A 14,780-nucleotide genomic window follows, 5' to 3' on the forward strand; every position below is an offset into this window, starting at 1 on the left:
TTGGGCTCATATTTACTGACAGCTTTTAATTAGTCTGCATAGCTCATTTCCACATCTGCTTTCCTATAAACAAGCCACTAATTAGTTCAGTGAGTCAGTTACAAAGTGAACCAATGTGCCAGATAGTTTAGAGACACTGAAAATATTTGAAACAGTCCATTTAATCTTAATCATTTTTTTAAAAAAAGGAAAGCATGAAAAAAACCATCCCATATTTAATCTTCTTATTCTGAATTCCTCTGCTAATTTCAGAACACATAGCTGCAAAGTTGTGAGTGTGTCAAAGACTTGTGTGTCTCTAGAGCAAATGCACTCTAGCTTTAAGCTTTCTGATATATTCTACTGCTTAGCTTTACTCAAGTGGTAGGTCTGGAATCACTGCTAGCACTTCTAAAGCTTGATTATTCACCTGAAAAACCCAAGTGAATAACATGATTTTCTCAATACTACAGCCTCCTGGCCCAATGTGTCAAAGCAATACAGTTCGTAGCTTCTGGGCCAGAGCTTTGTATATGATCAGTATGGGGAAGATGAGATGTTTCTGACTAGGATCAGAAAACTTGTAGTTTTCCCTTACTCACTGAGGGAAATGAGCACAGCCCACTCCCTTCAAAAACGGGCCTGCACAGAGAAGGTGTCTGTGCCCTTACACTAACATTTCCTGGTGATTAGTTGAACACCTCTTTCAGGGCCTTTGGAGGAGAAAGCAGATACCTCATGTAGATGCATTAGCCTTGGACTGACTCTTACCCCTAGTTCCCAAAAGTCTCACTGGGCTCACACGTAAGTGAAGCACAGAGCAACTGGGTCAGGTCTTTCATGAGGAAAGATGAAACCCTGATGTGTGCAGCCTCGGTGTGCACGGTATTTAAAGCCAAAAGCAACTGATTTGGAGAGCTCATTAGGCTTTTAAGTTCCTCCTAAGTCTTAGTTTTGCCTGGCTAAATCCTCTATTGACTCTGACTGAAAGCCTCAGTGCTAGGCAGCTTTCCTCCCTGTTAACCTTGTGTCACTTGTGTCACTTGTAACAACAGAAGGCGAAATAATGTCATTTTTTAAACGTGGATTTTTGCTTTCCAGGCTGTGTCCCTTTAAAGCTAAGATGTCGCCCTGACACCTCTCTTTGGCACAGTATGTAATAGCTAAGTGTGATGTCTTTCTTCCACCATCCTTACTTTTTAATATAAGGCTTACTACATGCTGGCAATTTAAACTTCCACTCTGCATTGGCAAATTAGGATGGCTTTGGTGAACAGTCTGTTTCTTTTGGTTACTCCTCACCATTGTAAGGGATTATGGCTGAGGACCAGCCACTTTCCCCCTACCCCCCAAAGACTTCTATGGTCCAAACACACTCTCCTTGCAGATTACAGTGGAATCACTGATGCAATTTTGACCTTTGATGCAGCACTCTATTGATGCTGGGTGATGCCATATTAAAGCAACAAAGTGAGATCTCAGCAGTGATTTTGCTGGAGCTCCTGAGAGGACATGTACCCCCCGTGTGTGCAGGTGTGCAGGAGGCGGCCAGGCACGGCCCAAGGTGCGAGCTCAGGGAGCTCTCCAGAAGGCTGTTTTTCAAACTCTGCTTCTCTGTACCCCCATTCTGGAAGACAACCACAGCCTGTTCAGCAGCTGAGCAGTCAGCTAATCAACCCGTCATGAAATCCAGATTTGCCAAGCATTTCCCTCTCCAGATGGGAGCGGGATGCAACCGCAGGGTGCTGGTCTGGTCCAGTCCACATCCCCGGAACTGCTTCCATTTGTGTGCTGGGAGGGCTCGGCGAGGGGGTACTGGACCCCCGCAGAAGGAGAGCAGATCAAGCGTCTGCCCCGTCCGAGGCACCATGCCTACTGCCTGGGGATGAAGCTGAGCTCCGGGAGCGGGACTGCAGCCCGTCGGGCTGTGCCGGTGCTATATGTGCCGGGATATGTGTGTATATTTTAATTATGTGTATGTAAGTATGTATTGTATGTATTCATAAGCAAACAACTGAGCTGGGCGCTCTTTAAAATGTTTCATCCACAGCAGTACCTAAAGAAGAGGAAAGGGGGGGGGGGGGGGTGAGGGGAAGAAGGAGAAAAAAAAGATTTCATTTTTCTTTGCCTTTTTTTTTTTTTTTTTTTTTTTCCCTCCTGGCGTCTGATTTACTCCGTGACTCTGATGCTTATCAAAAACGCGTGAAGATTGCAATAAGGATCCTCCCTGGGAGGCGAGGAGGAGTGACTTCCAGGGGGCTGGGCGGAGGTGGAGAGCAGCGAGGCTCTCGCCTATAAGGAGGTGCCCAGCGCCCGGCTGCTGTTTCCCGGCCGCAGCTCGCAAGGTGAATCGCAGCGGCAACAGCCGGGGGAGCGGGCTCGGCTCGGGAGCTGCCGCCGGCGCTTGGAGCTGCTCCTCCAAGAACCGCGGAGGAGAGTTCCTCGGCCGATCCTGGCCCCGGTGTCCCCTTAGCCAGCACTGCCTTCCTGGATGCTGAATGGTGTAAATGAGAGGCGGAAAAGGGAGCGCACACAGGCTGGGAGGCTCTCGGAGACTGGGACCGGAGGAGACAGGCGGGCGGCTAGCTTTTCCCTCCGGGGCTGAACATGGATTCCGAAGTCCTCGGGGGCTTCACTCTACTGCTCTTCAGTTTTTGGCACCTGGGATTAACTGCACCAAACTGTGAGTAGAAGGAGCGCAAGGGGTTGTCTGGGGTTTGGGCGAGGGTGGTGGCAGGGAGAGATGGGAAAAAAACTCCTTGGAAATGAGGGTTATTGCAGCGTGACCTCTAAGAAAGTTAGCGCAGCTCCGGTTTGCTGATGGAGCTTAGAAATGTAAAGTTGCGGCCAGATTAACAGATTGCTCGCCACCGTCCTCCCGGTGCGGATGCGGACGTGAGCGGGAGCAGCGGGAGCCTGCAACAAGCCGCTTACCGGTTTCCTCTCCCTCACCGTTTTCTGCCCTTCCTCCGGCCGCCTTGTTCTGCAGCCAGTGTTGCTGGTGCTGGCTCTGCTCGCCGGGCTGGCAGGGGTCGGCCCTTCCCCCATGGGTCGGGGGGTGCGGGATTTTTCGGGCACAGCCATGCTCCAACCCGGCAGAGTTGCGCTGGCGGCGCCGGGAATCCTCCCTTGTCCCAGCCGGTGCCGTCGGTTCCCACGGGCGTGGCGCGGGCGTGGGGCGGACTCTTCGCCCCCACTTCCCCCACAGCAGCCCCGCTGGAAAATATCTGTTCGCTCCCCCTTCCGCGAGAGTCCCTTTATAAGTTTCCCGAGTATTGGTGCTGGCACTGCCGGTGGTGCCAGCGGAGTCTGTCCCCACAGGCAGGAGCCTTCCCTGCCGCTGGGTTTTGCCATACCTTGGCGGGCGAGCACCAGCGGGGGCTCTTCAGGCGCTTTGGCAAGCTCTGTGCAGCCGGAGACCTTCTGCGCTGGTGGGCCTTGTAGCCCGGAGAAGAGGATGCTCCATGACCTGCACTCCCCCGAGAAAGCAGCGAGTACCGGAGGGAGCACAGCAGAGCCTCACCGTGCGCGGCCTCCCTCGCGGACGCGACCCGTCGGGCGGCGCTGGGCGGGTGAGGGCCCCGCGGGGGCGTTGTGGACGCTAGAGGGCGCTGTTGCTCTGCCGGCTGCCCCGCGGCCGGCTGCCCCGCGGCCGGCTGCCCCGCGGCCGGCTGCCCCGCGGCCGGCTGCCCCGCGGCCGGCTGCCCCGCGGCCGGCTGCCCCGCGGCCGGCTGCCCCGCGGCCGGCTGCCCCGCGGCCGGCTGCCCCGCGGCCGGCTGCCCCTGTCCCCTCCTTCCCGCTGGGAAGCGCTGCCAAGGGAGCTGGCGTTGAACCTTTCCCTAGATCCTTTTTTTCTTCACCTTTTCTTAATTTTCAATCAATTAAATTACGGTTAATATGTTTTAATAATGTTCACATATACTAAATGGCAGGCGATTTAAGGCTGAGGCTTATCATTACTGATGCAGTCATAAAGTTAATTCCTAATGCTTAAAAAGAAACTCTGCATTAATGAGTTTTACTATTTCATGGGTGACAGTTTAATTTCCCAGTGCCAATAAACATTTCCATTGAGTACACACTGCTTCCTAAATATTTAGGAGTCAATCTTTTTAAACCATAATGATCAATGATTTTATTATACTGTACAGATTTTACTTATTCATTGGGCAATGAATTAGCATGGAATCAGCTGTAAGAGCTTTCCCAGGAGCTGAGTGAAGGAGCCTGTGAATCTGTAATAGCTACAAGTTCCCCAGGAACCTTGTTAGGTTTGCATGTAAAGGTATCTGTGGGTGTGCATGGTCCTCAGTAATTGCATCCAGTATGAAAATTCATCACCTTCTTAAATAAATCATCTCTGTATGCTGGAGCTCAGGGAGGCTGTGCTCTTTTCCTCAGTTTTGGGCTAAGAAATCTTATATATGGGTAACAGTGTTCAATGTTATGTGCCTGTAAGTAGTATCCTGAAGGATATTTAAATGGCTGCATAAAAGTGCCATTGCCTGTAAGGATTACTGAGCTCCTGGGTAGCCAGTAAACTTTCCAAGAGAAGTTACCAAATACCCCATATGGGAAGCCTGAGGGAGGCTGATGCCAGAAGCTGAGGTCCTTGTATCTGAAAGCCAAAGAACAAATAGAAAAACATTGCTCCTGTTCCTTTGTCCGTTTGAGCAGTTTGGCTGTACCAGTACATTTACCATGGCTGCAACAGCCTTGTTTCTGATAGGTTTTGCAAATAAGAACAGAACAGGGAACAGGATTTTCAGTGGGCAAAGGAGTATGCTTCTGGGAGGAAGAATGCAGCTTAGTTTTCTTCCTAATACTTAGCCTGTCATTAATCTGATGGGGTTTTTTCTTGCTTCTAAATTAGGCAACTCTTAAAAATTATACTCCTCTCACTTAGTTCCTGTAAAGTAAAAGTCCTGAGTAAGTCAAAAGCTTCCCCACTGCTGAGGTATTTGATTCCAATTTCCTCTTTGGTAATTGTTTTTAATTAAACAAAAAATTGTTAAAGAATCTGCTTTGAAACACAGCTACAGGCTAGGGGTCAGTAGACATCATTAGAAAGATTAAAATTAGCAAATGCTAATAAAACAGAAGAAATTCCTCCCACTTTGCTTTCCGCAATATTTTATTGCATTGGGTAAAGAGAGTGGCAATAGGATTTGTCCCCAGGATACTAATTACTAGAAAATGAATAAATGGCCGTGTACGTAACACTGGAAATGTGGTGCATATGATATCTAGGGGAACAGAAATGTCTACATTTATCAGGCAGACAAGGAGACACAAAGCCTTGCCTGCTATATAACAAATTAGTTGCCCTTTAGCAGCGTATTCTGTGATCTGGAAACATTAGTAGCTTTGGACTTCTCATTGTTGAATGCATTTTTTTCCCCTCCCCCCCTTTTTTTTAATTTTATTTTTGATTTAAAGTTAGAGAGAGAAGGAAATAGTGAAAATATGGAAAGAGAAATGGACTTGTGTTTTTCCCAACCCTTTTGACCTAGCGGTTCAGGGCTAGTTTACAGCTGCAGAAAAACACTGCAAGAGCATTTCTGATTACTGATCGTCCACCTGGTGTGGTGGTGTTTACCTTAGAAATTTTTCCTTTTGTCATTTTGCACATTGTGGTCCTCTCCCCCTTATTTATATCTCTCTTGATTGACTTCTCATAAGGCCAGAAAAATGTAACGTATTAAAAAAACTTCCTGGAGAAGTGTCCACTTCTAACTCCCATTGTGGAAGTTATGCTCAGAATGACTGTGTTTCTGTTTCTGAATACAGCCTCTTCCTCCTCCCGCAGAATCAGTGCATTTATTATCCCGCTCACTAGCACTTATTACCTGATTATGGGACTTTCAAACCTTGCACTTATATCTGGTCATGTGTGTTAGCTGAAGCTGCAGAAATGCAACGTGCAGTACAAACAGATCTCACGTTGAACTTATTGAAACACATGGTCAAAGTATGGCTCACTACTCTGCAGTAGATTTAGGCGTGGTCTTACAGAACGCTGTCTTTAATTATTCAGTTAAAAGGTACGTGGTGTGTGTCTGTATTTCTGTTTATTTTGAAATAGGGGGAAAAAAATAAGAAAATGTAACATTTCTTGGTCAAGGAAACTTTAGGCAATGAAAGTGTTCACTCTGATTTTGGTACTCTTCTGCAGTGATCTAAATTGATGGTAGCTGTGCTGGAATCGGACAAGTGTAAGTGGAAACTTACAGAGAAAATTGAATTCTGGGTACTTGAGGCCATCAAGATTAGCAGGTATATCTGGGACTTGTAACAGCATGCATGAGACCTGTCGGGTCAGCAGTGGTAAAGACGAGGTCTCTTAAACAGTGACCTTTCTATCCATGTGGTCAGAAATACTACACTAAGTTTTGAAGAGATCTGCTGAAATAGGTAGAATATTGATCATCTGATCTCAGTTTGTGGCTCATTTGCTTTCACGCTGAGTAAAGGGATCAGACACATATCTGACTCTGGTACTTAAAGGTTTTTTACAAGAGCATAGTTTTTAGACCTGCTTTTCTCCTTTTAGTTCCATACAGGGAGAAAAAACTACAGATTTTAGCTTTTTTTGTGCCTTCAGATGCAACAAGAAATTGGACAGATTAATGAGACTTGAGAGAAAGGCTGTGAATGACCCACTGCCGATCATTGCTGTTCTTGCACTATCATTATCTAGCTTTCAATCGGTTTGACTCAACTAGCTTTCCTTGACTTTGCATCAGTCTTAAAGCTGGTCTTTGCATGGACTACAGCAGTCCTTGGATTCTGCATCCTCTAGGCAGATGGCATAGCCAGCTAACAGGAATCTCTCCAGGGTTATTATCATCTTATCATCTCAGTACCAAGTCTGCTTGGACTTTTTTTTTTTTTCCTCTGTTTTCTTAATGTCAGGCAAATGCAGCAGGATTTTTTATGTAAGTTAACACCAAGAACAAATTGTTTTGTTTTCAAATGCGCTGGTACATTTGTGCAGAGTATAGACTTCAAGTGGAAAATATGGTGATTCTGGGTAGAACAACACACTTGTGAAGCTCTCCCAGCACATGGCATGTACAGGCTTCTGACAGCACCCCAGCAAGTGTAGGACTGATGAATGTCTTTTAATCACTGTAATGATTCCTTTACCAATTGGAAACTGAGGCAGTGTGTCATAAGCAAGCCTGGAGATAAATGTGCAACCAGTGTGAGAATCTATCTAAAATGAGTCCTTTGGGATCAATTGGGTTGATCCCCTATGGTATGATTATGTCCCATTCTCTGTTATTAGTTCATATCCATATTTACCCTGTAATAGTTTCTAAGTCTGTAGATGGCTCCCCATTTCCCTTTCCCCTCACTCCCTTTTCTCTGCTGCTATTTGAAGCAAGTGGAATTTGGGTAGCTGGATACTGAAATGAGTAAGAATCTGAAGGCAGTGTGAGTGTGGGATAGCATTTTCTTTTTTTCCTTCAAAATACATTTTCTATGAATGTGACAGGTTTCAGCTGACTTGACAAAGTTGATCTTTGTTACCCTCCCTGACCCTCCCATTCTGAAAGGGATGAGAATGGCAGAAACACAGAACTGCAGGTATATCTGCCAGCATCACATGTGACAGAGGCTCTGTAGATGCATCTGCTTTCCATTAGCCTACCAGCCCCCAGAGTCCTACCAAGTGTTTGGGGGAGAGGGATGTCTATATAGGGCACCAGGTAATCTGCTGTGCTTATTTTTAAAATAACTGACTGTGCTGTGTTTTTCTGCTCCCAGAACTGGGGGAAAGATAGTCTGGTCCTGCATCATTCACCTTTTCAGACTGCTGCAGTCTCACTGAAAAAAGGGACATGCTGGACATGTGTCTTCTGGGTCTATACAGAAAAGAAGGGTGCAAAAGAGAAAAGAGCTGGTTGAACATTTTCTTTCTCCTCAGTAAGAGGGACATGGACTGGTATGGGTTTCTTCATTCTTAACTAAGTTGTGTCTACTTAAACAAAGCAAGAGGGGAAAAGAATAGTATAATTTTGATGTAATGAAAGTTTAAAATTACAAGCAATTCTTAGAGGCTTTGAATGCATCACTTGGTAAAGCTGGAAGCACCAGTAGACCTATTAGCATGTCTCTGTAGAGTCAGAGCAAAACACAGTACACAGTGCTGGACTGTTATAATTGATAATTAATTTCCTTGTATTAATCTTGTATCTGAATTTTCTAATTGCCCTCTACAGATTCTTGTGGGCTGATAATACCATCTGTTCACTGAATTAGTGCAGCTGAAGATGTTTTAAGTTATGAAAACAATGCAATATAGAATCTAGAGGAAAAAGAGATGCCAAAACATTATTTATTTTTAATTAATTGTTTTAGTAAGCAGTTAAAAAAAAGGTAGTTCTTACTGTGGTGATGTAACTGCCTCTCTAAATAAATATGAAGAAAGTATTTCAGATTTTGGCTTGCATTTGCTCCAAAAACAAAGGCAAGTAGCTTAGTAAGAGAGCATGAAGCCATTTGCAAATGTCATGAAGGATCTTTCCTGATCTATATTCCAGGAGAGGAAATCCCATTTTTCTGTATGTGTTTTGCCTCTGCAGGATAGTAGCTCTTTCTCTATATTCTTACAAACATATGATGGAGCATAGATTAACTTGGTTCATTTTCTACAAGAGTTTGTGCTCAGAGATTATCAACACAGGTTCTGAATAAAGCAGTGGAAGCCAGTATGAACCTACCCATTTGCAATACTAAACAGGTATTAGAGCACTGGTTGCTTCAATTATTATTTTAGTTTGTAACCTGTGAATTAAAAGCTTAAGAGTTGATTTTTTGAATGTACAAATGTAGTACTTTAGCTGAAAATAAGATTTGGAGCTCAGAGGGACAGAATGGTTTTTCTAGGTAATAGTATTTTTTATTTTACCCTGTGTTTCTCTATCATAATAAGGAACTTGCCAGTATTCAACCTCAGTCTCCAATACAACCTCAGAGGTGTCAACCTGCATAGGCATTGAATATCCCCAAATATCAGATGTGTGCTACAGACAGGACAACAGGATGTGGTGAGTTTATGGACATCTGTGATAAAAATGTTTGTTTCTTCCATGCCAGAAGTATTCTGTGGAAGTAATTTTGAAAGATATGCTTGTTCTGCTCTTTGTTAGACCCTACATGTGTATTTGGTGATAGCTTCCTGGTTGGGCAGAAGGTTTTAGTGTTAGAAAGAAATGACAAGAAATTAATCAAATGGCAAAAACGACAGTCTCCTTCTTTATCAGTGACAGTAGATCAGCGTAACTTTCTTCCTAACCATATATGCACATGCCAAATCAGACAGAGGAGTCAGACTTGGAGTCGGAACCCTGTGAGGTGGTGTGTAGCAGATCAGAGCAAGTTTCTGGTGAACCAGGGTGCAAATGGGGGTTTAAGTGAACTAGTAGATTTTCCTCTCAGTTTGAGTCTAATTGCAACTGGGTTTGGATTACAGCTGCTTGGGGATTTCTGTTTTGTCATGAATGGTGATTACTTAAGTAGGTGGATTTAAAGTAACATTCACCAATAGCACTGATTAAAGATTTGGAGGTTGTTTCAGATCCAGAATTGTGTTGGTGTGTTTATATTGGGCCTGGAAAGTCTAGATTCCTGACCATAGAGTCTGGCTTATCAATAGGTTAGGTGTAGGTGCTGGAAACTTGCTAGGTAGAGTCTCTGTGACTTCCTTCCTGTCATGGTCAACATCAGACATATTACACCAGTGATTAGCTTCTAACAGGCCAGCACTCTCCATGCTGGACAGCACACCCCCAGATTTGAGGTTAAGGGGTATCTTTAATGAGCATCAGTGTTACTGGTAGAGAATTTATTCAGAGCAGCCCTGTGGAGAAGGACTTGGGGGTGCTGGTCGATGAGAAAATGAACATGAGCCACCAGTGTGCGCTCACAGCCCAGAAAGCCAACCGTATCCTGGGCTGCATCAAAAGGAGCATGACCAGCAGGTCAAAGGAGGTGATCCTGCCCCTCTACTCTGCTCTCTGGATGCCTCACTTGGAGTATTGTGTGGAGTTCTGGTATCCTCAACATAAAAAGGACATGGAACTGTTGGAACAAGTCCAGAGGAGGGCCACGAGGGTGAGCAGGGGGCTCAAGCAGCTCCTATATGAAGACAGGCTGAGGAAGTTGGGGCTGTTCAGCTTGGAGAAGAGAAGGCTCATGAGCAGCCTTCCAGTATCTGAAGGGGGCTTATAGGGGTGCTGGAGAGGGACTCTTCATCAAGGACTGTAGCGATTGGACAAGGTATGATGGGTTTAAACTAAAACAGGGGAAGTTTAGGTTAGCTATAAAAGGAAGAAGTTCTTTCCTGTTAGGGTGGTGAGGCACTGGAATAGGTTGCCCAAGGAAGCTGTGAATGCTCCATCCCTGCAGTGTTCAAGACCAGGTTGGACAGAGTCTTGGGTGGCATGGTCTAATGTGAGGTGTCCCTGTCCATGGCAGGGGTTGGAACTAGATGATCTTAAGGTCCTTTCTAATCCTAACCTTTCTATGAATCTACATGGTTTCCTAAGAGCAGTAACAAGGAAAAGCTAACTTTGTAATTGCTTATTTTATGCCATTCTAGACTATAATAGGTTTTTAGCGGCTGGTGTTAATGTACTCTTTTCCAAACTGTTAATTGCCTGGGATTGCATGATCTTTATGGGGTAAAAGCATAGCATGGCAGTGGGACACACTGAACTCCTTTCAGCCCAGTACTCAGAAATATTCAACAGGTATTCAGCAACAGTGGAAACTGCAATGAATAACTATGGTATCATTCTGGGGAATGCTTCCCTTTTGACACTGGTAATTAGAGTTTAGCATAGAGCTTCAATGCATGAAACAGAATGGTATTCAATACTAACCATTGTGGCATAGTAGCAATTGGATTGGAAAGGAAATAAATGTGTTTTCATTTTCTGTCTTATTGTGTGTATTGTGAAGGATTGAGTGTTGGCCCTTAGGAATTCTGGAGCATAATTTTTTCTTCTGAAACTATTCAGTGTACTGTGTTGCCAATATAGTCGCAAATAATAATAATTTTCAAATGGGTAGAATCCTTTCTTCATTCCCAGCTGGGCAATAAGCAGCTGATAAATGCTGTGCTGGCTGTATAAAAATTGGCACATTCCATTTACTTCTGCTTTAAATGGTGAGGCATTGTTCCTCTATGACAATGATTCTTCAGTGATGACAGCTCGTCAGCAGTCCAGCAACAGAGACAAATACCTTGTGATCTATGTCACCAGTGACATAGCTATTGTCATTCCCATATTAGTTCAGTGATATCTCTATATGTTTGGGCCTAAATTTCACCCATTTCTGATGTAGATACTATGAACCATTGCTCTCTGTCCTCCTTCTGGGTCATGAAAACAACCTACTGAGATTAATAAGGCCGTTTTCTTCTTTCCTTTTATGCAAATCACTGGAGCATGTCATTTTTTTACTAGAGAATAAGCATGTGTCTGTAAATAAGGAAAGGAGCAGGCAATGGAGTCTGTTCTGTGTAGGGGAAGAAGGGAAGTCACAAAGGATCTTCTTCCAGTTTCCCATTACTAGGAAATTAGGCAGCTTCCTAATTTCCTTTCTCTCAATGAGGAGGTCTGAATTAATGGACCAAGTGAGTCATCAGTGAACTGTCAGGAGCAACACACTCTTTTGTAGTAATCAGGACTGATTTATGAATAGGACAAAAGGGACTAAATATGTTATGAAAATTCATGTTGTAGATTTCCCCCCTCGATGAATAATTCATTGTCTAGTATCCACAAAAACATAACCAGTGTGCACATACGAACCCATTAAACAAGTTAATCCTACAAAAGGCTGAACACAGAGAAAATCAGCTTTTGTTTTAAAAGGTAGATTTACTCAAATCTTCTCTAATTTTATTTGCCAGTGGGGTATAATTTAAGTCAAACAAGTTAACAGCATTACTTGTTATATGAAGGTCTAAATATTTAATAGACTATGAGCAATGCCTGCTCCACAGGATTACGAGCTAAGGAGCACTCATTCTCTACAGTGCAGAGGGTAAGCTAAACCAAAGAACCTGCAGGCAAAATGGAGAGGGAGCTTCTGTTCAGAGGATATAGTGCTCTAAAGCTAGTCTTGGGAGCACTTCAGGTGCACCTCTTCTACATACTCTTTGGGGAAACTACCTCTGTGAGTAATGATAGCATCATTTTAGTAGCTGTAAGGGTTCTTGGTCTTCCCATGGTCTCTACATGTCTATGAATATGCCCAAAGTGAACATCTCCTAGCCAGACCAAATACTCTGGAACATGCAGGATGCAGTGTACTCAGATAATCTGGGTCAGAATTTACCCATCTGCTTCTGGACAGTCATGTCAGCAGGAGGGGGAACATCGGTACCTCTACATACACGGTGCTTCAGAGGAACTAAAATGTTTTGTCTAAAGGTACCTAGGAAGTTTCTGAAAGAGAATAGTAACTTGGATATAATAGATTATAGATGGACACTGTATGCTTACACTGCCCTACCCTTGGTGCAGCTGCTTACTTGGACATGAAACAGGGCAGCAGATAGAAGGGAGAAGAGAAACCTTGGAGAGAGCAGTGACGTTGGATTTCTTCCTACTTGCTCTCCAAAATTCAGGGGGGTTTGTTTGTTGCTTTATTATTTTTTTTAATTTTGTATCAAAATTGTTTGCATTTTGATTTCAGAGGAAGAACCTCCTTCAGCAAACCCTAGCAAGATTTAAGAGCTATGGCATTTTTCACAGAGACTGTTTGGAAAAGAAAATGAAAATTTGATTAACTTCAATCAGATGTAGCTTGCAGCATTCAAATATTTATAGATTATCAAATTCCCTTTTCCCAGCTCTGCTTCTTAAGTGTAGAGCTAATCTTATATATAATATTAATTCTCATTATTTTTGGACAGTTATCCACTGGATTCTTGTGCAGACTCATTTCGTCTAGGACCTGGACTAAACTTCCTGAAAATGAAGTGAATGACTCAAATTTCATATCATCTTTTCCTCAGAACTCTGTTCCTCCAGTGTGTAAAATCCTTGTTATTGTTCTCCTGTGAATTTTATTTTCCTTAAAACCTGTCTGGCAATGTATGCAATACAAGATGTGTTTGTACCTGTCAATACGAAAAACTTTATTTTCCTGATGGTTGCTGCTACTTTTGAGTACATCATGTTGGAGTGCATTGGGCTGCTTTTCTGTCATATTCTATGACTTGTATCCGACTTATTAACAATAGAATAAGTTGAAGCTGCACACCCTTTAGCATCCTTGATATTTCATCAACAGTTTTACTGTTTCTTGGGTCCTCCTGTTCTGTTGAGCTGAGTTGAGGTGAATACTGGCCACTATAACACATAATTAAATTGCGATGATAACTTTTTACAAGCATTAAAGGAAACGTTTTAAACGCTCTGAAAAACTGATAGTTTTAAGGTATTACTGGCTATCTTTTTTGAGCTCACATTGCTGGTACTTCTGGGTGGGTAGATGAAAGCTTGTTCCAGCCTGGAAAATGTAGCTAATTTTCTGCTAGTAATATTAGGTACATGAGGCTGTTCATGACAGTGTATGAAAGTCTGCATAGACGTTCTAACTAAACCTTAGATCTGTTTGCAAATTATAAAATCTTCTCTTTTTAAAATCTTCATCTGGAAGCTGGTACTGTTCTTCGGGGCCTCCTCCAAAGAGGCTGCACATAAGTCAAAGTCTTTTTACTGCATCGTTATGAGTTTACACACTCAGTTTCATCAGTGAATGTTTGCAAAAGCCCAAAATATTTTTCACACAAGAATCTGAGATGTGCTTCTCATTTGTACTTTGGCTCAGGAGTTGTGATTGACTTTGTTGGGCAAGGTCAACCAGTATGAAAGAATTAGCCTACTTTCTTGAGACTTCAGCAGAATAGATAGAAGAAAGGTCTGCTTGCTAAATCAGAAGTCATTTTCCACTTCGTCTTATGGAAGGAGGTATCAACCACCATGACTCATTTCACAGCAAATACTTATTTTACTTGCTGTGACAGGCTTGACCCAAACCCACCAATTCTGTCACTGGGTGGGACATCTATGATTTGTGTGAATTAAATAAGGAACTCCTGATTTGACATCCTTTCTCTGATTGCAAGCAGACAGTGAGTCAGAGCTAAAACAGAACAGATTTTCTCCCTACTCTCTCCCCCTGCCACCTTAACATCTGATTTATAGTGCCTGGGTTGTTGTTTTTTGTTTGTTGTGGTTTTTTTTTTTTTTTTTTTTTTTTTTCAACTTCATCTAATTAACACAGGCAGTGGGATCAGTATTCTAACACCTGACAGACTTTACAAGGGCACACCACAATTACAACTGCAATCATGTTTTTTCTTATGCACTGAAAAATGTAGCATGAGAAAATTAACATAAACCTCCTAAATGTTAGGATGAACGTGTGGGTGTTAGAGGAGAGGCACCGTTTTCACATTTGCAAGGCCTGGATTTGATGTCTGACTTTTTGAAAGTTTTCCGGGGCATAGTTCGGTGAAGTGTTTAATTGCTTTGAGCTTATCTGGTTTATCTCATTAGGGCTAAGCGTTCAACTCTTCTATTGTATTCAGACACCTAACTACATGGGTAAGAGAGAAACCCTTATGCTAGGCAGGGACTTAATAGTAGTGATAATGCTATTACAACATTTGAAGAGTACTAACTGCATCAATGCATAAAGGAGTATCTAAACCACTGTGATTGTTCTGGCTCTCCCCAGTGACTTCCATAGTGGTCTATGTGCAGCAACTT

General features: G+C 43.3%; 1 protein-coding gene across 2 annotated transcripts in view; it reads left to right on the top strand.

Moving 5' to 3' along the window:
• Positions 1-1,805: 1,805 nt before the first annotated feature.
• The window catches only part of CNTNAP5 (contactin associated protein family member 5), a 302,690-nt gene continuing 289,715 nt past the window's right edge, over positions 1,806-14,780 (top strand). For both annotated transcript variants that reach the window (XM_061370154.1, XM_061370155.1), the window contains exons 1-2: positions 1,806-1,935; positions 2,188-2,662. In XM_061370154.1, coding sequence (XP_061226138.1) covers positions 2,587-2,662 — 76 coding nt within the window. In that variant the 5' untranslated portion in view covers positions 1,806-1,935; positions 2,188-2,586. The remainder of the gene's footprint in view (positions 1,936-2,187; positions 2,663-14,780) is intronic.

Source organism: Neopsephotus bourkii, unplaced genomic scaffold (assembly GCF_033783945.1).
Source record: "Neopsephotus bourkii isolate Nb327-2 ecotype Australia unplaced genomic scaffold, CSIRO-AGI_Nbou_v1 NB_1526, whole genome shotgun sequence".
Classification (NCBI taxonomy): Eukaryota; Metazoa; Chordata; class Aves; order Psittaciformes; family Psittacidae; genus Neopsephotus; species Neopsephotus bourkii.